This window comes from Symphalangus syndactylus, chromosome 16 (genome assembly GCF_028878055.3).
Source record: "Symphalangus syndactylus isolate Jambi chromosome 16, NHGRI_mSymSyn1-v2.1_pri, whole genome shotgun sequence".
NCBI classification, from domain to species: domain Eukaryota; kingdom Metazoa; phylum Chordata; class Mammalia; order Primates; family Hylobatidae; genus Symphalangus; species Symphalangus syndactylus.
Genome location: NC_072438.2, coordinates 11,122,219 through 11,143,242, shown reverse-complemented (window position 1 = coordinate 11,143,242; position 21,024 = coordinate 11,122,219). Strand labels below are relative to the sequence as shown.

The window sequence follows — 21,024 nt, the reverse complement described above, 5'->3', positions numbered from 1 at the left end:
ACAGAGGGCAGGGCAAGTGCTGTGCTGGGCATCTCCTAGCTGGAGATCTCCACCAGCTGGGCCCCCAGCACCGCAGGTCCCCATATTTCTCCCTGCCTGCTTTCTCTGCCCCAACTCAGGGATCCTTATCTTAAGGAAGGAAGGGGATGGTGGAGCTCAGAGGTCACGGTCTGCTAGAAGGCTGCATGGTCTCTCTCCCCTGGACTGGTCAGGGCTGGCTGTTAAACCGGGCTGCGGGGAGGCTCCTGGAAGACGGCGCATGAGCGGTCCGCGAGCCCAGCCCAGCTCTGGCGGGAATTCTGGAGACTCCGAGCCAGGTCCTTGGCTTCCTGGGCTTCGGCTGTTCCTTCTTGGACTGGGAGGTGGCGCGGACAGGGTATGGCCCAGGTTAGGAAACCTGGCGCTCTTGCGGAGCGCGGGACCCCAGGGGCTGCTTAGGCCAGAGCGAAACGAGGGGTCCCCCGGCGCCCACGCAGGACCCGTATCCACCCCTCCCGCTCAGACGGGAGGACGCGGTGTGGCGGGATGAGGGGTGGTATGCTGGCTGCGCCGCCACCCAGCCTAGTGCCCTCGCCTCCCCGGGCCGGCATGGCCTTGTCCTTCGGGGCGGGACCCTGCGCTCCCGTCCCCCAGTGGTGGCCGGGACCCCCGACGCCGAGCAGCGCCGTATCTGGGGAGCGCCGCCCGGTACGCAGGGAAGAGGCACTCAGGGCTGCGCGCGCCAGAGTGCAGACCGCCGAGGGCAGAGCCACAGAGCAGGGGGGGCCAGCGAGGGACCGCGGCCGAGGGCGCCAAAGGCGCCCCCTCCATCGCCAGTGTCCCCTGACTTGCCCTTGGAGCTCCAAGCTCCCAGGCGCCGTTTTCTACTCGTGGGTGCAGGACTTAGTCCCAGAAAAGTTCCGGACCCACCCGCTGCTGCCGCCACCCGGAGACGAAAAGACAATCCCCGCGCAAGCGCGGCCGACTCCCTCAGCTCCTGCGGCCGCCATGCTGCGAGCCCCGGCGTCCACGGTACGACGGGAACCAGGATGCAGCGAGCCCCGAGAGCCAGCCGCCCCGGTGCACGCCGGGACCGGTAGTCCGCGCCTCGGGGTAGTCCGCCGCTCCGGTGCACGCCGGGATCGGTAGTCCGCGCCCCAGAGGTCAGGCCGTCCCGGTGCACGCCGGAACCGGTAGTCCGCGGTGGCGCGGTCCGCCCCTCACCTGGCCGGCGGCGGGCGCTGAGGGGCCCAATGGGAGCCGCGGCCTGGCCGCCCCGCCCCGCGCCTCGGGACGTCTGTGCCGGGACAAGGCCGCCGCTAGTGCCGGGTCCTTGAGCAGAGCGCCTCCCGTCCGAGGCCAGCCGCCGCTGCCAGCCGTCCGGCGGGCCGGGTCTGAGGCGTCTCCGGGACGGCGAAGAGCCGCAGCCGCCGCGGAGGAGAAGGAGGCAGCGCAGGAGGCCGGAGCGGCCGCCGCGCCCGAGCACATGGCGTCCATCTTACTGAGGAACTGCCGCGGCCGGGCGCCCGCCCGCCTCCCGCCGCCGCCTCGGGTCACCGTCCCGCGGGGTAAGCGGCGGGCGCCCCAGGGCGGGGCCGGCTCCCGGCTGGTGGGTCGGGAAGGCGGACGACCCGCGGGTTCGGGCTGGTTGTCACGGCGATGCGGGGGGCCCGGTGGTCCCGGCCTCCGGAGCCCCTGCGGGCCCGTGGGGCCCCAGATCTCGTCGCGGGCTGGGCCTCCAGCGCCGGGCGGAGCCGCTGGGCCTCTGCCTCGTGTTGTGACCTTAGGCGGCCGGGTCCCCGCGGGTCACTGCCTCCGAGACAGGCTTGGGAAAATTCTGAAGGGCTGGGCAGCCCTGGCGCGCCCTGCGCGAGTAAGCTTGGTGGAACGTGTCGTCCACGCACGAGGACGGCCGTGCCCTTTGGTCACGTTTGGGGTCCCGGAGACGCGACTGGGTGGGCAGGGCAGACACCGGCGAGCAGGACCTGCTGGGCTGCAGGAGCCTTCCTGGTCGGTCACTGATGAGGTGATGCCAGCCCCTACAAACCCCTGTGGTGTGATTAGGCCGCGACCTGCACCCAGGCGACACGGGGACTCCGGAGCCGCTGAGGGTCTTCAGGGTGCGTGGCGTTAGTCCCCCTAGCCTAAGGTGCTGTCTGGAGTGAATGCTGTCCCAGGGTGTGCCCACCTCCTCTCTCTCTCTAATTAACCAACTTATCTGAGTTTATGTCCTTATTTGTAAAATTGGAATAAACATAAAACTTGCTAAGAGGGACTCAAGTAAAATAATTAGTGCAGTGGTGCAATCATATTCACTGCACCTCAAACTCCTGGGCTCAAGCTATCCTTCTGCCTCAGCCTCCCAAGTTGTTAGTTGTGCCACACAACACCCAGCTAATTTTTTTTTTTTTTTTTTTGTAATTTTTTTGTAGAGACAGGGTCTTGATATGTTGCCCAGCCTGGTCTTGAACTCCAAGGCTCAACTGATCCTCCTGCTTTGGCCTCCCAAAGTGCTGGGATTACAGGAGCCACCATGCCCAGGCACCCAGCTTCAATTCTTGTCTCTGTTCCCCACCCCCAGAGAGATAGATTGAAGTTGCCCTGAATGTATCCATGTATCCTCCCAATTCTTGTGTGGTTTTTTTTTTGTTGTTGTTGTTTGTTGTTTGTTTTTGTTTTTGTTTTGAGACAGAGTCTCCATCTGTTGCTCAGGCTAGAGTGCAGTGGTGTGAGGTGTGATCTTGGCTCACTGCAACCTCCACCTCCTGGGTTCAAGTGATTCTCTTACCTCAGCCTGCTGAGTTGCTGGAGTTATAGGCACCCGCCACCACGACTGGCTAATTTTTGTATTTTTAGTAGAGACTGTTTTCTCCATCTTGGCCAGGTGGGTCTTGAACTCCTGACCTCAGGTGATCCACCCACCTCGGCCTCCCAAAGTGTTGGGATTACAGGCGTGAGCCACCGTGCCCGGCCCCCAATTCTTGTAATTTTTTTTTTTTTTTTTTTTTTTTTGAGATAGAGTCTCGCTCTGTCACCTAGGCTGGAGTGCAGTGGCATGATCTCGGCTCACTGCAACCTCTGCCTTCCAGGTTCAAGCCATTCTCCTGCCTCAGCCTCTTGAGTAGCTGGGATTACAGGTGCACACCCTCATGCTTGGCTAATTTTTGTATTTTTAGTAGAGACGGGGTTTCACCATGTTGGTCAGGCTGGTCTTGAACTCCTGACCTCTTGATCCACCCACCTCAGCCTCCCAAAGTGCTGGGGTTACAGGCGTGAGACACCGCGCCTGGCCAATTCTTGTAATTTTTAACAATAATGGCTGGTTAGCCACTGAAACTTTTGGAGTGGTGAGAGGATGTTGAGTGGTGGAACTGCACAGTCTGAAGGTGGAGCTCAGCATTTGGTCTTTCCAGTTGCTGTGTTAGATGTTAGAGCTCTCTCTGGACCTCTTGATGGTGATAAAAGTACTTTTGCCACTTTGTGCTTATGTAGCAGATTTTTGATAATAATAATAATTAGCTTTTTATGTGCGATTCTGTCATTTCAGGAACACAAATGTCTTCTGTGGTTTCTACTGCGCTTTGTGACAGGGACACTGGCAGGTCTGCTGTAGAAACAGTAGGGATTTCAGAGCCAGCAAGACCCAGGGCTGGACTGTGGAGGAGGTCCCTGAACTTATGAGTGATACAGCAAGTGGAGTGCTGCAGGCCCCTGCTATTAACATCTTAGATGAGTAGGGTTCGTTGTGACGGTTGATGAACTGACATTGATCTGTTACTGTTCACTAAAGTCCATAACATATTCAGATTTTCTTTACTCTCCCGTTCTTCTGAGGTCCTTTTTCTGTCCCAGGACCCATCTGCACCACCCTTCTTGATTGCCTCTCAGGCCTTCCTTGTCTGCAGTGACCTTGACAGCTTTGAGGAGTACCGCCCAGGTGGAGTGTAGGGTGCTGCCCTACTGGTATTTCTTGATGTTTCCTCATAATTAAGCTGGGAAAGATGGGTTTTCAGGAGGAAGACTACAGAGGTGAAGCATCCTTGTCACATCATGTCAAGGCTCCATGCTGTCCAAACGATTTGTCACTGTTGATGTTGACCTCGATTCGTAGGCTGAAGTGGTGTTTGTCAGGTTTTTCACTGCGCAGTTCCTCTTCTCCCACCTCTCCATGTTGTCCTCTTTGGGAGGAAGTCGCTTTATGAGTAGAAGCAGGGTTGACTCTAAGGGCTGTGCGGGAGAGGTGACCTCTGGCCTGAGCCGCCTTGGGACAACAGTGCCATTTGTTGAAACTGGAGAGGACTTGGGGAGGAGCAGAATGAGGAGGGGCGCGAGTTGAGAGTTCTTGGAGGTGTGGACTGTGCCGTGCCCATCAGACCTGTGGGGCGTGTATATTCAAGTCAGGGAAGAGATTGCCTGGGGAGGAGGTGGAGGTCAGGTAGGGAGGATCTCCCAGGAGTAGCAAGGGTGAAGCCAGGTGAAGAAAGGTGTGTTTGTTCTTTGACCTGATCCTGGCACCAGCACTAAGGGCTGAAAACCCTGGAAGTTTCCTAAATGATGGGAGTGTCTTTTTTTGTTTGTTTGTATTTTGAGACAGGGTCTTGCTCTGTCACCCAGGCTGGAGTGCAGTAGCTTGATCATGGCTCACTGCAGCCTCTAAGCGATCTTCCTGCCAGCCGATTTTTTTAATTTTTTGTAGAGACAGGGTCTCTGTTGCCCAGGCTTAACTCCTGAGCTCAACAGCTATCCACCCGCCTTGGCCTCCCAAAGTGCTAGGATTACAGGCATGAGTTTGGGAGTGTCTTCTGTTATTCATTATCACTGCACCTGAATTTATGCTAATAGGGTGACTCCAGGCAGGCCCTTAGATAGATTGAGGTGCTGGCCATGCTGTGATTAGAGGGTGGGAACTTCCTGCTCCTTCCAGGGAGGGGAGAGGGTTTGGAGATTTAGTTCAGTCCCCATGGCCAGTGGGCCAATACTGTAATCAATCATGAAGCCTTGATGAGAACTTCCCATTGGTGTCCACCCGGCTCCACAGGGCGAAGGATCCTGTGCTCAGGACCTCCCTGGCCTTGGTGTTTGGTTGTTCCTAGGTACCCTTTATAATAAACTGATAGTAAGTAGAGCCCATTGCCGACATCTGAGTCATTCTTGTGAATTATCAAAACCAAGGCAGTCATGGGAACCCTCAAATTTGTAGTCAGCTGAAGTTGGGTAGCCTGGGCACATGGAGTGGGGGCAGTCTTGTGGGACTGAGCCTGTACCCTGTGGGGCCTGCACTAACTCTGGGTAGTGTCAGTATGGAATTAAATTGTTGGACTCCCAGTTGGAGAATTCGTTGGTGTTGGAAAAAAGAACAGAAGGGCTCCCAGCAGGGCCTGGCCACAGATGACACCTGTGCTCGTGAGGGACATGGAGCAATGATCCCCGTCACCCTGGACGGCCTTGACTGGGGGTTCCTTGGAGAGCTGGGGACAGAAGCCGTCAGAACAGGTTTTGGGGAGAGCCTAGTAAGGGAACCAGTGGGACAGGCAGTGTTAGAGGGAAGGTAGGGTCACTGGTGGGCAGATCAGGGAGCTCTGGGAGACCTGCCAGCCTGCCTGCTTGCTGGGCTGAGCCCTTGAGGCGCAGGAGCTGGCCAGGGCAGGGGTGGAGGGGCTGAAGGTGCCATGGTGTGGGGAGGATAGCGGAGAATGTGCCGGGCCCTCTTCATGTGGAGAAAGGTGGGGTGCCAAAGCTAGTCTCAGCTGGAGTAAGAAGGGTCTTGGCACGCTCACTTGCACTGTGCTTTTAAATTTTAACTTAAAATGTAACTTGATGTGTATGAGAACATAGCTAACATTTTTCCCTTAACCCAGCTCCCAATTTACAGACCAGACTGTTACAAGCCCTAAATGTGGCACATGGTAGGAATTTCCTACCCCACAGAAGCGTGAGAGTTGCCTCCTGTTAAATGAGGTGAAGTGACGTATGGGTCCACTAGGAGCAGGGTCTGTGCCTGCCCTCCCCATCTTGTCCCTCCGCTCACGGTGGCTCTCGTGGTCGGCTGGAATGAGCTCCCCCCATCTTAAAGCTGCACTTGCTGCTCCCTGACTGAGGACTCATTGCAACCCCACTGCCTGGAGGTTCAAGGCCACTGGGCATCTCAGGGTGCTACCTGCTGGCTCCTGGCACCACCTAGCCTCTGCACAGCCTGGCCTGACACCTCCGTGGGCTGGTGCCTCTGGCCCTGCTGCTCCTATTCCTGTCTTGTTCCCAGCATGAAGTTTGATCACAATGGGCTCTGAATGTCAGTAGTATGAATGAACTCTGACTTTATGCTTCCAGGAACTAGAGCAAGTTAGGGAAAGCATCAAAAACATGTTAAAATCGTAAAATGTGCTGTACACTTATCACTGTTGTTTATACAAGAAATGGCTTACTTTTGGTGTTTTTGTGGTTCTACTCTTTTTTTTTTTTTTTGAGTGCAATGGCGCAATCTCAGCTCACTGCAACCTGTGCCTCCTGGGTTCAGATGATTATCCTGCCTCAGCCTCCCGAGTAGCTGGGATTACAGGCACCTGCCATCAGGCCCGGCTAATTTCTTTTTATTTTTGTGGAGATGGGGTTTCACCATGTGGGTCAGGCTGGTCTTGAACTCCTGACCTCAGGTGATCCACCCCACCCACCTCGGCCTCCCAAAGTGCTGGGATTACAGGTGTGAGCCACCACGCCCGGCCTGTGGTTCTAGTAATTGTGTTTTTTGTTGTCGTTGTTGTTGTTGTTGTTGTTGTCATTGTTGTTGTTGTTGTTGTTTTTTGAGATGGAGTCTTGCTCTGTCGCCCAGGCTGGAGTGCAGTGGTGCGATCTCAGCTCACTGCAAGCTCCACCTCCCGGGTTCACCTCCGTGCTGGGATTACAGGCATGAGCCACTGCGCCCGGTCCAGTTCTAGTAATTGTTACAGCTCTTGCCCCTTGGGATCATTGCTTGCTCTATAGGGCTGTCTGCATAGAGGTCATGTTACCACCAGAGCCAGCTGAAGTGAGTGGGAATGGTGCCACCGGTAGGAGTGCTCCCTCCCTAGGGCTAGCCTGCTTGGCTTCCCTCTTGGGGTGTCTAGAGTCAGGGTCTACTTGAGGCTCCCCATCTTTCTTTAGGACTCCTTTGAGATACTATTTTCCTAATTGGGGCAGACCCTTCACTTAGCAATGTTCTGAAACCTTCCAACACTCAGAACTGGCTTCCAGAAACTTACACACAGAGGTTTCTGCAAAAGAGATCTGTACTCTTTCAGACTTATTTTTTTTTTCTTTTTGAGACGGAGTTTCACTCTTGTTGCCCAGGCTGGAGTGTAGTGGTGCGATCTCAGCTCACTGCAACCTTTCCCTCCCGGGTTTAAGCGATTCTCCTGACTCAGCCTCCCAAGTAGCTGGGATTACAAGCATATGCCACCATACCTGGCTAATTTTGTATTTTTAGTAGGGATGAGGTTTCACCGCTGGTCAAGCTGGTCTTGAACTCCTGGCCTCAGGTGATCCGCCCGCCTTTGCCTCCCAAAGTGCGGGGATTACAGGCCTGAGCCACGACACCCCACCTTCTTTCAGACTTAAAAGAAGATTTCAGGCTGGGCATGGTGGCTCAAGCCTGTAATCCCAACACTTTGGGAGACCAATGCAGGAGGGTCGCTTGAGGCCAAAAGTTGGAGACCAGCCTAGGCAACAAAACGAAACCCATCTTTACAAAAATTAGCCTGGCATGGTGGTGCATGCCTGTAGTCCCAGCTACTTGGGAGGCTGAGGCAAAAGGATCCCTTGAGCCCAGGAGTTCAAGGCTGCAGTAAGCCGTGATTGTACCACTGCATTCCAGCCTGGGCAAAGTCAAATAAGTAAATAAAAATGAACAAAAGGCTGGGCATGGTGGCTCATGCCTGTAATCCCAGCACTTTGGGAGGCCAAGGCGGGCGGGTCACCTGAGGTCAGCAGTTTGAGACCAGCCTGGCCAACATGGTGAAACCCTGTCTCTACTAAAAAAAAAAAAAAAAAATTAGCCAGGCATGGTGGTGGGCACCTGTAATTCCAGCTACTCAAGAGGCTGAGGCAGGAGAATCGATTAAACCCAGGAGGTGGAGGTTGCAGTGAGCCGAGATCATGCCATTGCACTCTAGCCTGGGCACAAGAGCAAAACTCCAAAAACCAACAACAGAAAAAGGTATGAGTATAAACCCTGATTTACTACTCCTTTATTTTCCCCGTTCCTGTTATAGGTAGTCCAGGGGATCCTGCTCATCTCAGCTGTGCCAACACCCTGGGGTTGAGGAGCTGCCTGTGAGTAAATCAGTATCACTCTGCACCTGTCTGTTTGACAACAGGGTTTGAAAATGGTGGAGAATCACAAGTGACTCTTGATTTTTGAGGGAAACAGTGTATCCTACTTTCCTGTTCTTTGTTTCTTTTAGACCTTTATCTTTCCATTTTGAAAATGATTGTCACATGCCTCAGTGAATCTATAGGCAGTATAGAAACATTCCTAACCTCAGTGCCCAGTTGCGCTTGGAGAGCTGGGGACAGAAGCCTTCCTGTCCCCTAACAGGAATTAAATGGAATTTAATTGTTGGACTCCCAGTTGGAGTGGGCACTGGCCACTGCGCCCTCAAAGTGCCCCGGGTCAGTATTTTGATGTACAGCAAGTCTCATTTAATGTCTGTAGGTTCCTGGAAACTGCAACTTTTTTTTTTTTTTTTTTGAGACAGAGTCTTGCTCTGTCACCCAGACTGGAGTGCAGTAGTGCATGCTTGGCTCACTGCAACCTCCGCCTCCTAGGTTCAAGTGATTTTCCTGCTTCAGCATCCCGAGGAGCTGGGATTACAGGCATGCCCCACTGCACCTGGCTAATTTTTGTATTTTTATTAGAGATGGGGTTTCACCATGTTGGCCAGGCTGGTCTTGAACTCCTGACCTCCCATGATCCGCCCACCTTAGCCTCCCAAAGTGCTGGGATTATAGGTGTGAGCCACCATGCCCAGCAGAAACTGCAACTTTAAGGTCCACAAATAACATTTTATTATAACTTTGGATGAGAAAAAAAAAAAATTGATTTTCTTACGTCTTTTTGCTTAAGGTTGCATTTTCTTTTTTTTTTATTATTTATTTTGAGACAGAGTCTCGCACTGTAGCCAAGCTGGAATGCAGTGGCATGATCTTGGCTCACTGCAGTCTCCACCTCCTGGGTTCAAGCAGTTATCTGCCTCAGCCTCCGGAGTAGCTGGGATTATAGGCGCACACACCACACCCAACTAATTTTTTTTTTTTTTTTTTTTTTTGAGACAGAGTTTTGTTCTTGTCACCTAGGCTAGAGTGCAAAGGCGCAATCTCGGCTCACTGCAACCTCTGCCTCCCAAGTTCAAGTGATTCTTCTGCCTCAGCCTCCCTAGTAGCTGGGATTAAAGGTGCCACCACCACACCCAGCTAATTTTTGCATTTTTAGTACAAAAATACAAAATTTTCACCGCATTGGCCAGGCTCATCTGGAACTCCTGACCTCAGGTGATCCACCTACCTCAGCCTCCCAAAGTGCTGGGATTACAGGTGTGAGCCACTGCGCCAGGCTGGAATTTTTTTTTTTTTTTTTTTTGAGATTGAGTCTTGCTCTGTTGCCCAGGCTGGAGTGCAGTGGCGTGATCTTGCCTCACTGCAACTTCTGCCTCCCAGGTTCAAGAGATTCTCATGCCTCAGCCTCCTGAGTAGCTGGGATTACAGGTGTGAGCCACTGCGCCCAGCTGCTCCCGTTATTTTCTTTAGTGAGTTCTCCAGCAGGTGTTCCTCCCTGGGGACCAGTTCCCCCAAACCTCATCAGTCTGGACCTTCCTTTGATTTTTTGTCTGTCCTTCTAGATGAGCTGAACCATTTCACTTCTAAAACAGTCTTTTTGGGATTGTATCTGAAGTGTCATTAAACCAGCTGGGAAGGAATATTACTTTTTTTTTTTTTTTTTTTTGAGACAGGATCTCATTCCGTTCATTGCCCAGGCTAGAGTGCAGTGGTGCAGTCATGGCTCACTGCAGCTTTGATCTCCCAGGCTCAAGCCATTCTCCCACCTTAGCCTCCTGAGTAGCTGGGACTACAGGCATGTACCACCACGCCTTGCTAAATTTTTTTCTTTTTGGTATTTTTTGTAGAGACGGGAGTCTCACTATGTTGTCCAGGCTGGTCTTGAATTCCTGGACTCAAGCAGTCCTCCTGCATTTGGCCTCCCAAAGTGCTGGGATTACAGGTGTGAGCCACTGTACCCGGCCTATTTTCTTTGTATAGGCCACATGCATTGCATTTTAGATAATTCCCAGATGTTTATTATTTTCATTATTTCTTTTCATTATCTTTTCTAAGTGATTATTGCTGTCCCATAAGTTGCTAAGTTGTACAATTTTCTTGTATCTGGCCCCTTTCCTGTTATTTGTTCAGCTCTTGTAGCAGCCCAGGTTTAGTTTATGGCTGTGATCTTAGTACATAGTAATCATCTGCCTCTTCTTTCCCAGGGCTTCTGCTTCTGAGGTGGTTTCATTTCTTAGCTCAGTAGCCAGATCTGTGTCAGAAAAGCTGTAGTCAGTCATGCGGTATCACAATAGCAGAAAATACAGGATCTAGTGTTTGTGACATATGATGTTAGCTTTTGGGTTTAAGTAATCTTTGTTCTGTCTGTTACTCTTTTTATTAGGAATGGATGTTGAATTTGTCAAGCAAATTTTTAGCATTTAAATTTCATACTAAAACATAAAAGCTGGCCGGGCACGGCATGGTGGCTCACACCTGTAATCCCAACACTTTTGGAGGCTGAGGCGGGCAGATCACAAGGTCAGGAGTTCAAGACCAGCCTAGCCAACATGGTGAAACCCCATCTTTAATAAAAATACAAAAATCAGCTGGGCATGGTGGTATGTTCTTGTAATCCCAGCTACTCGGGAGGCTGAGGCAGGAGAATTGCTTGAACCGGGACCCGGGAGATGGCAGTTGCAGTGAGCCGAGATGGCGCCACTGTACTCCAGCCTGGGCTAACAACAAAACATAAAAGCTGTACTTTATTCACATAACTTTTTTTAAAGTTCCCAATTTTGAACATCTACTTAAAAATTTAAACAATGAGGACTATACAGCTGTTTTGATGGACTTGTTTACTTATCAAGAATTATGGATGAGGCCGGGCACAGTGGCTTACGTCTCTAATCCCAGCACTTTGGGAAGTTGAGGTGGGCAGATCACTTGAGGCCAGAAGTTCAAGACCAGCCTGGCCAACATGGTGAAACCCCGTCTCTACTAAAAATCCAAACAACTGGGTGTGATGGTGCGCGCCTGTAATCCCAGGTACTTGGGAGGCTGAGGCAGGAGAATCGCTTGAACCCAGGAGGTGGAGGTTGCAGTGAGCCAGGATCACACCACTGCACTCCAGCCTGGGCAACTGAGGGAGAGTCTGTCTCAAAAAAAATAATAATATAATAATTATGGATGAGGCAAGGTGCAGCGGCTCATGCCTGTAATCTCATGCCTGTAATTTGAGGCGGGCAGATCACTTGAGGTTAGGAGTTCGAGACCAGCCTGACCAACATGGCAAAACTTTGTCTCTACTAAAAATACAAAAATTACCTGGGTGTGGTGGCACATGCCTATAATCCCAGCTACTTGGTGGCTGAGGCAGGAGAACTTCATGAACCTGGAAGGTGGAGGTTGCAGTGAGCCCAGATTATGCCACTGCACTCCAGCCTGGATGACAGAGCAAAACTGTGTCTCAAAAAAAAAGAAAAAAGAATTATGGATGGTGGTAATGTTTCAGCAGCCAAAAAATTTTACTTTTTATTTGGTCACACAATATAAACACCTTTCCATTTTTAGTACAAAAATACAAAGTTTTCACCACATTGGCCAGGTTCATCTGGAACTCCTGACCTCAGGTGATCCACCTACCTCGGCCTCCCAAAGTGCTGGGATTACAGGTGTGAGCCTTGTAGTCACCAGATAAGTAGCTATAAATGGTAACCATTTACATTAGTTTTTGTAAACAGTTATTTTACAGATGCAGGTAATCCTCAGATGAAATGGCCCAGATCTCTGAGGGTGAGTAGGTGGATCATTTTTTTTGGGGGGGGGGTGCGGGGGACAGAGTCTCACTGTCGCCCAGGCTGGGGTGTAGTGGCACAATCTTGGCTCACTGCAACCTCTGCCTTCCAAGTTCAAGCAATTCTCCTGCCTCAGCCTCCCGAGTAGCTGAGATGATAGGCGTGTGCCACCACGCCGGGCTAATTTTTGTATTTTTAGTAAAGACGGGGTTTCACCATATTGGCCAGGCTGGTCTCAAACTCCTGACCTCAAACTCCTGACCTCATGATCTGCCTGCCTCGGCCTCCCAAAGTGCTAGGATTACAGGCGTGAGCCACCGTGCCTGGTTTTTTTTTTTTTTTTTTTTTTTTTTTCTGTAGAGACAGGGTCTCACTATGTTGCCCAGGCTGAGGTCGAACTCCTGGACTTGAGCAGCGCTGCTGCCTCGGCCTCGTGTAGTGCTGGGATTACAGGTGTGAGCCATGGTGCCCAGCTGATAGAGCATTTTTTTTTTTTTAAGACAGTCTCACTCTGTCACCTAGGCTGGAGTGCAGTGGCACGATCTCGGCCCACTGTAGCCTCTGCCTCCCTGCAGCCTCCACCTCCCGGCTTCAAGCAGTTCTCACGCCTCAGCCCTCCAAGTAGCTGAGATTACAGGTGTGTGCCACCACGCCCTGCTAATTTTTGTAGTTTTAGTAGAGACAGGGTTTCACTGTGTTGGCCAGGCTGGTCTTGAACTCCCAGCCTCAAGTGATCCACCCACGTTGGCCTCCCAAAGCGCTGGGATTACAGATGTGAGCCACCGCGCCCTGCCGGAGTATTTTTGATCCAAGAGAACATCGTGGACATTGTGTAGCAGCTTCCAGCCTTCTTTCTCATAGAAACAAGGGCAGAGAAGCAGCACCCAGACTTTGGCTAAGCAAACTGTAAGACAGCAGTTGTGAGACCCAGCAAACCTGAATCTCACTCAGTGGGGAGACCTCAGCTGATGTGAGGCTATTTTTATTTCTAAATCTGTACTTAGTGTGAATGCTGATGGGATTTGCCAGGGGATGTTACTGTGGTGAGGACCAGGCCCCTGCAGGTGTGCCCAACTCTGGATGGCTCCCTGCCTTCACTGAGTCCGCCGTGTGCTTCTCTGCCTGGTCTGTTTTTCCGAGTCTTCGTCTTTGCCTGTCGACACCCCGTGACTGCTGGCATCATGCCTTCTTGTGGAAGCCACCATCCTCCTTGCTAACTGAGAGTTGTGGAGTTGTGTAATTCAGCTTGATGCAGGGAGGAGGTGTGTTCCCATGCGTGGGCACTGTCATCACCCACACCGGGAGGTGAGCCCACCTCACAGAAGGAACACAGCCTGGCCAGGGGGCAGTCTGAGCCTGTGTGGGCTCTGCTGCATTCTGTGTGGCTTGGCCCTCGGCACGCCTTGACTCAAGACTGCATGGATTCAGGGGCCTCTTCCTGGCTCAGAGGTGACCCCAGAGCTGGGGAGAACCTAGAGACATGGTGGATGGGGCTGGGCCAGCCCTGGAAAGAGTCTGGAGCTGCCCTTACAGGGATTGGGGAGGTGACCGAGGGGGGGTGCCTGTCCCCCTTCCCACCCCTCCCAGGCCTCATTCGTGTCCACCAGGCACCTTCCACGTGTCTATTTCCCGTATTCTTGAGAACCTCTCTGTGAGGTCAGTGTTGGGTTTGCATGTCTGTAATTGAGGGAAGACTTTGAGCCTAGGAGAGTTCTTGGGGGAGGTCCCCAGACCATTACTGGTGCAGAGTGGAGCCCCTGCTGCTTGGGCTTCTGATCCTGGTGTGTGCTCGCTGTAAGCTGCCCTGGGCTGACAGTGCCCTGCACCAGCCGCACTGCCCTCTCTGGGCTGCAAGCCGAGGCAGGCCTGTGCCTGCAGGCCTCCAGGATCTCCATCTGAGAAACAAGCAGCAGGTCCAGAGAGTTCCCGCCTGGCTTCCAGCCCTGATTGGTGGCTTCTCCGAGGCTGCAAGGCGGTGGTAATTACAGGAGCCACGTCGTTGGTGGGTGTTCCCATGTTGCAGGTACCGTCTGGGTACTTAGTATCTGTCAACACACGAATTCATGAGGAATGCTCCCAAAGCACAGAGAGATGAAATTACTCAGTCAGGGTCACACAGCAGTAAGTAGTGGAGCTGGAATTTGAGCTCTAACAGTCTGCCCCGGAGCTCGGGCCTTGCTGCTGGCGTCAGGCCAGGCATAGAGAGCTGATGGAACAGGAGGAGCTGATGTGAAGTTATGCGACACACATGGCCTTTTAGGTGAGCTCGGGCCACCCAGGGGGGATTTGTGCCCAATCAGCAGGGGAGTTTCTAGTGTGCCAGGCAAGACACACAGGAGATCGTGAGCCTGAAAGGGCCTCGTACAGGTCAGTTGTTTGAATTTCGGACTGTAAATGGTGGTGTGGCACCACGCTGTGGTCAGATGATGGTCTCTGTGTTGCACACAAAGCATAGGTTCTGGGCCACGCACAGTCCATGCTGCAGAAGCTCAGGCTGCAGTAGCCTCCTCAAGGCCTTTCTATGGGTGGATATGGCACAGGCGGCCGCTGGGGCCGATGCAGCATGGACCGAGATGGGTCTGGGTTAGTGCCAGCCTCCCACTGCTGCCTGTGAGGCCTCGAGCCTACTCTCTGGCCCTCGCTGGCCCACATTCCAGTTGGGAGAAAGCAAATGTGGTGCACACAGTGTGCACCTGGTCTCTAAGACGGCCAGATGTCAGCAGGGCACCCGCTAGGAGGCAGCACTGTGGATGAGAGGCCAGAGCGGTGGAGTGGTTAGGGAGGTCTGAGTGAAGCAAGGGCATGAGCTAGGGATGTCCAGGCGGGGGGGCAGGTGTGAGGCTCTGGGCTTGGAGCCTGCTGGTGCCAGACAGAGTGGGCAGGTGGGTAGAGGAGGAGGAGATGGGCCTTGGCCCTTATTCTTTGGATTTTGCTGTTTTGCTCTGGTGCCTGCGGGCAGCTAGTGTAGAGGTTTGAGGTCAGCGAGCGCCCTTACTGATTTGCAGGACTTGTTCAAGAGCCCACGGGTCTTTCCAGAAAGTCACTTGTTGGAGGGGAGGACCTCCAAAGTCAACATAGTCTCTGCTCTGCACTCCATTCCCCCACGAAGTGCCAACGCAATGCACCCTACCTCCCCACGTCTCTGGGAGTGGGCCTGAGAGACCCACCCAGGGATCCAGCCTTTGCTGATTGTGTTTGTGTCTGACCTGCCTGCCCTTCTGTGGGGATCGCGAGCCCGTGCTGCTGTCCGACGTGGCGTGGGGCTGAGGGGGCTGCACACTGTCCCAGCCTCCCTTCCGAAGGGCTCCCCGGGGGGCAGTGCAAACATCAGGAAGTAGGTGGGATTGTGTGTGGTTGTGACATGGCATGGCATGGGGCATGTGGGTTTTGCTACTGTTGGTGTTTGGTGCTGAGCTGTCAAAGGCTGGTGCTGGCTCTTACTACTGTTTTCCACTCTTCCCTTTTCAAGGAATGTTCCATTTGGCTGCTGCACTCCCATCCACCCTGTGTACCCGTCCTCCAGAGGCGATCACCTCGGCTGTTGGACTCTGAGGCCCGAGTGCCTTCGCACGGTGTCAAGAGCGCCATGGACCTCTACCTCTGTGGGTTTTGTGGCTGTGGGACCTCGGTGCCTTCCTGTGCGTGGCTGGCACTCTTCACGCCCTGTTGGTGATGACTCAGTAGTAGAGAAGTCCCTCAAGTCCTTGAAGGACAAGAACAAGAAGCTGGAGGAAGGCGGCCCAGTGTACAGCCCCCCCGCAGAGGTGGTGGTGAAGAAGTCTCTGGGGCAGAGGGTGCTGGACGAGCTGAAGCACTACTACCATGGCTTCCGCCTGCTATGGATCGACACCAAGATCGCGGCACGCATGCTCTGGCGCATCCTCAACGGCCACACCCTGACCCGCCGGGAGCGCAGGCAGGTAATGGGGACATGTCTAGTTCTTTCTTTTTTTCCTTGCTCTATCACCCAGGTGATCCTCCTGCCTCAGCCTCCCGAGTATCTGGGACCACAGGCATGTGCCACCACACCTGGCTAATTGTTTTTTATAGATCCACTTTGTTGCCCAGGCTGGTCTCAAACTCCTGGGCTTAAATGATCCTCCCACCTCAGCCTCCTAAAGTGTTAGGATTACAGGTGTGAGCCACCGTGCTGGGCCGTGCCCAAATTCTTTTCACTCTATAGATTGCTTGAAAAATATTTTTAGTGCTTGCTTTCTGTTTGGTAGAGAATAAAAATCGGTAAAACCTATTGCCTAGGAAAAACTCGGTTTACCTGTGTATTTCCTCTACCCTCCAACGCAACAGTCATCAACATAGAAGACCACGCAGCAGACACCAGCTGGGTGTTCTCTGATTCAGTTCTGATACCGTCTACCCAGAGATAACATCAGATCCCACAGAGTGAGGGCTCTGTCCCCAAGATGCCCCCTACCAGTCTCAAGTCCAGGCCTCTCGGAACTTCTGACAGACTGGCTTCAAGTTAGGTTCCCAGCACCCCCTCCTTCGTTTTTATTTATTTATTTATTTATTTTTTATTTATTTTTTTTGAGACAGAGTCTTGCTGTCGCCAGGCTGGAGTCCAGTGGCGCGATCTCGGCTCACTGCGGGCTCTGCCTCCCCGGGTTCACGCCATTCTCCTGCCTCAGCCTCCAGAGTAGCTGGGACTACAGGCGCCCACCACCACGCCCGGCTAATTTTTTGTATTTTTAGTAGAGACGGAGTTTCACCGTGTTAGCCAGGATGGTCTCAATCTCCTGACCTCGTGATCCACCCGCCTCGGCCTCCCAAAGTGCTGGGATTACAGGCATGAGCCACTGCGCTCAGCCTTATTTTTATTTTTTGAGACAGTCTCACGCTATCACCCAGGCCTGAGTGCAGTGGCACAATCTCGGCTCACTGCAACCTCCACCTCCTGGGTTCAAGCGATTCTCCTGCCTCAGCCACCTGAGTAGCTGGGATTACAGGCATATACCATCACACCCGGCTAATGTTTGTATTTTTAGTAGAGAGGGGTTTCACCATGTTGGCCAGGCTGCTCTCGAATTCCTGGCCTCAAGTGATCCACCTGCCTTGGCCTCGCAAAGTGCTGGGATTATAGGCGTGGGCCACTGTGCCTGGCCCCCTCTTTGTTTTTAAATTGTTCTGTTTATTTTTGTGGGTACATAGTAGGTATATGTATTTATGGGCTACATGAGGTGTGACGCCCCCCCCACCACCCCTTTGGGTTTGATTGATTTGCTGGAGCGGCTCACAGAACTTAGAGAAACACTTAAATTTATCAGTTTACTATAAAGCATAGTGCAAAGGATACAGGTGAAGAGATCAAAAGGCAAGGTATGTACGGGGAAGGGGCATGGAGCTGCATGCTTCCCAGGGCACAACCCCCAGTGAACCTCTACCGTGTTCAGCTTTCTGGAAGCTCCTTGAACCCAGTCCTCTTGGGCATTCCTTCCCTCAGGGAATAGGGTGGAGCCCTTTTTAGGGAGGGTCTTAAAACCCATAGTCAGGAAGTTGGGAAGATTAGTGACCTGCCTTAGGGCAGGTGAAAGGAGGGTAGAGAGGTCAGAGGCCTGACACACCTAACATTATCACAAGAGACTGTAACAAGGGCAGTTGAGCCAGGAACCAATACCTGTCATAACACCACACCTATGGAAAGGCGCACCTCGCCACCGAATTGAATTGCAACACCATCTGCTCATGTTTCGACTCTTCCCACCAGCAGTTTTCAGCACACACCTCCACCCACTCGACGCCTTCACCCTCGTGATGCCATTCCCTGGATCCCCACTGCTGTTTCCTGGGTGGGGTCTGCATCTGCCCAGTTGCACCTCGGTGCAGGTGCAGGCCCTTTCTGTCTCATTGCTTCAAGGTCTGTCTGGAGGGCTGCGTGTGTCCCTCTGGGTGAGTTTGTTTTTATTTTTGGGATCCGTGCTCCGGACCCCAAGGTTCCACATCTGCCATCTGTCATAGAACCTGCTCACTCACCAGTGCCTAGGCTCTCGGGGCTCCTGGTTTGTCCTCTGGTGCACCAGCTCCTGCTGTCCTTCACGGTTCTAAAAAGATTCTCCATTTTCTGTCTTTGTCTCGGGGCTGCAATCTAGATGTTTTCTTTCTATTTTATTCATTCTGTTTTCAGCTGAAGTAATCTTGTTTAATGCAGCCACCGAGGTTTTATTTTCAGTGCCTATGTTTTTAACTCTAGAAACTCAATTAGTTTATTTTTAATTAATTTTTTTAATTTAAAAGAGATGGAATCTCACTTCAGAGGGGTAAGCCTTGTGTGATGTAGGTGGTGAGCTAGTTTCTTCAGCACAGATATTGTTTGCTTCTGTGAGAGCCATGGGACAGCATGGGCCTCAGAGGGTGCAGCCCTGTGTGGGAATCGAGTCCACTCTCTCCCAGGTGCAGCCTCATCTCCTGTCTGCTCCATCCTTTCCTCCCAAGAACACCTCATGGTTTCTAGCTCTTGGAGTTTATATTACGTTTTTGTGGCTCTACTATTTATTTACTTATTTTTATTTTTGAGACAGGGTCTCACTTCCCCACCCAGGCTGGAGTGCAGTTGCACCCTCGTAGCTAACCAAAGCCTCAGCCCTTCCGGGCATAAGGGATCCTCCCACCTCAGCCTCCTATGTAGGTGGGACCACAGACGCATGCTGCCATGCCAGGTTAATTTTTAAATTTTTTGTAGAGATTGGGTCTCACTATATTGCCAAGGCTGGTTTCAAACTCCTGACCTCAAGCAGTCCTGCTGCCTCAGCCTCCCAAAGTGCTGGGATTACAGGCATGAGCCACTGCACCCGGCACCAGCCTTCCTTTTTAAAGATAATCCTGGCTGGGCACAGTGGTTCACGCCTGTAATCCCAGAACTTTGGGAGCCCGAGGCGGGCCAATCACGAGGTCAAGAGATCGAGACCATCCTGGCCAACATGGTGAAACCCTGTCTCTACTAAAAATACAAAAATTAGCCGGTCGTGGTGGTGGGTGCATGTAATCCCAACTACTCAGGAGGCTGAGGCAGGAGAATCACTTGAACTCGGAAGGCAGAGGTTTCAGTGAGCCGAGATCGTGCCACTGCACTGTATCCTGGAAACAGAGTGAGACTCTATCTCAAAAAAATAAAAAATAAAAAAATAAAGGTAATCCTGTGCACTTAAATGTGCTCTAAAAGGTTGGGATTTGTAGTTCTGCTTTTGTGTTTACAAACATTTAAGAAGTTATTTTATTGGTTGGGTGTGGTGGCTCACGCCTGTAATCCAGCACTTTGGGAGGCCAGTGCTGCAGATCACCTGAGGTCAGGAGTTTGAGACCAGCCTGGCCAACATAGTGAAACCCTGTCTCTACCAAAAATATATAAAAAATTAGCTAGGCATGGTGGCGCATGTCTGTAATCCCAGCTACTCAGGAGGCCGAGGCAGGAGAATCGCTTGAACCAGGGAGGTGGAGATACAATGACCCCAGATCGCGCAATTGCACTCCAGCCTGGGTGACAGAGCTAGACGCCATCTCAAAAAAAAAAAAAAAAAAAACACACTTGTAAATTTGGATTTTAGTGATGGTTTTGCAATGTATAAATTTACCAAAAACCATCAAACTTATTTAAAATAGGTGAATGTTATGGTATGTAAATTACACCTCAGTAGAACTGCTAAAAAAAATTAATGAGGCGTATCAAAAGACACGTGCCAGCCTTAAGGATATGTCCTGCCCAAATATGGCACTGTTTGGGAATAAAGACAGCCATAAATTGTAAATCAGTCAAAAAATACAGGAGTCCATGGGTCCAGTGCGATAATAAATAGAAAAATGAATGTACAGGAAGGCAGGGTTCTCCCCTCCTACAGATGACAGATAGGAGAGTTAGGCAGCCCCTGTTGTGTGCCCATGAGAGTGGAGGCTGGCTCAATGAGCGCGGGGTCGGGGGAGAGAGGCTGATGAGGAGGAGGACATTGCTGCTCTCAGGGCGTCTCCCTGGGAACGCTCACTTGTTGCCAGTGGAAACATAGGAAACGTAGGAACTACATGGAACACCTTGGCCAAGGGACCCCTGTGAGCAGCACCGAGGAGGGGCAGCATCACCCGCGCTGTTTTCCAGCAGTTGTTCAGGCTTCACAGGGATTTCTGATTATTTCAAATTGGATGTTTCTTTAATAGCATCAAGTACTAGTTTGTTTATGTCAATGAAATACTTGGGTTTTTTCCTAATGATTGCTTTGTAGTATAGTCTTAGGAAACACAAGAGAAGCCCTCCTTATAGAGCACCCTCCAAGAGGTGTGGCTCAGCCCATCCTGGTGACCCCCCACCACGCTAGTAATGCCCAGTCCTCAGCCTGCAGCCCTCACTTGCTGGCCTCTGAGCCCGCAGTGCTGGCCGGTGTCCTTGGAGAACTGGATCGCCGGGAGCACCCAGTGGCCCTTGGTGTCAGCACCATACCCTGCTTTTCTGGAGGCTGCTGGTACCTGCTTTGGACCCTGAGAAAGAATTGGGTTTCGGGAGTGGTCTGCTAAGTGGTTCTGGAACTTAGAGTCCTCAGTGGGTCCTGTGAGTCGCTGCCTGAGGTTGTGCCTATAAACCATTACAGGAGAAATGCTCACACCCCTTACCCCTGTTCCCACATGTGCTCTGCTCCCCTCTGATGGATTCCGCCCCTTCCAGTTTCTCCGGATCTGCGCTGACCTCTTCCGCCTGGTGCCGTTCCTTGTGTTCGTGGTGGTGCCGTTCATGGAGTTTCTGCTGCCTGTTGCTGTGAAACTCTTCCCCAACATGTTGCCATCCACATTTGAGACTCAGTCACTCAAGGTAAGGGCAGCATCCCAACTGCTTGTTTTAGAATGAGTCTGAAATTCATTGTGATAGCTTCCTTGTTTGTGACTTTTCAGGTGCTAGATATTTTTGAGACTTTATATATCTTCATATCGTCCTTATGCTGTGCGATAATTATTTAGTGGATGCTGGGTT

The 21,024-nt window shown here is 52.1% G+C and overlaps 1 protein-coding gene across 6 annotated transcripts in view; it reads left to right on the top strand.

Annotated features, from left to right (window-relative positions):
• Window positions 1-517: 517 nt before the first annotated feature.
• LETM1 (leucine zipper and EF-hand containing transmembrane protein 1) overlaps window positions 518-21,024 on the top strand; it is a 44,448-nt gene continuing 23,941 nt past the window's right edge. For 5 of the 6 annotated variants that reach the window (XM_063619689.1, XM_063619688.1, XM_055245705.2 and 2 more), the window contains exons 1-4: window positions 518-1,547; window positions 8,223-8,283; window positions 15,532-15,982; window positions 20,722-20,865. In XM_063619689.1, coding sequence (XP_063475759.1) covers window positions 1,466-1,547; window positions 8,223-8,283; window positions 15,532-15,982; window positions 20,722-20,865 — 738 coding nt within the window. In that variant the 5' untranslated portion in view covers window positions 518-1,465. The remainder of the gene's footprint in view (window positions 1,548-8,222; window positions 8,284-15,531; window positions 15,983-20,721; window positions 20,866-21,024) is intronic. The other variant, XM_063619690.1, reaches the window with a different exon arrangement.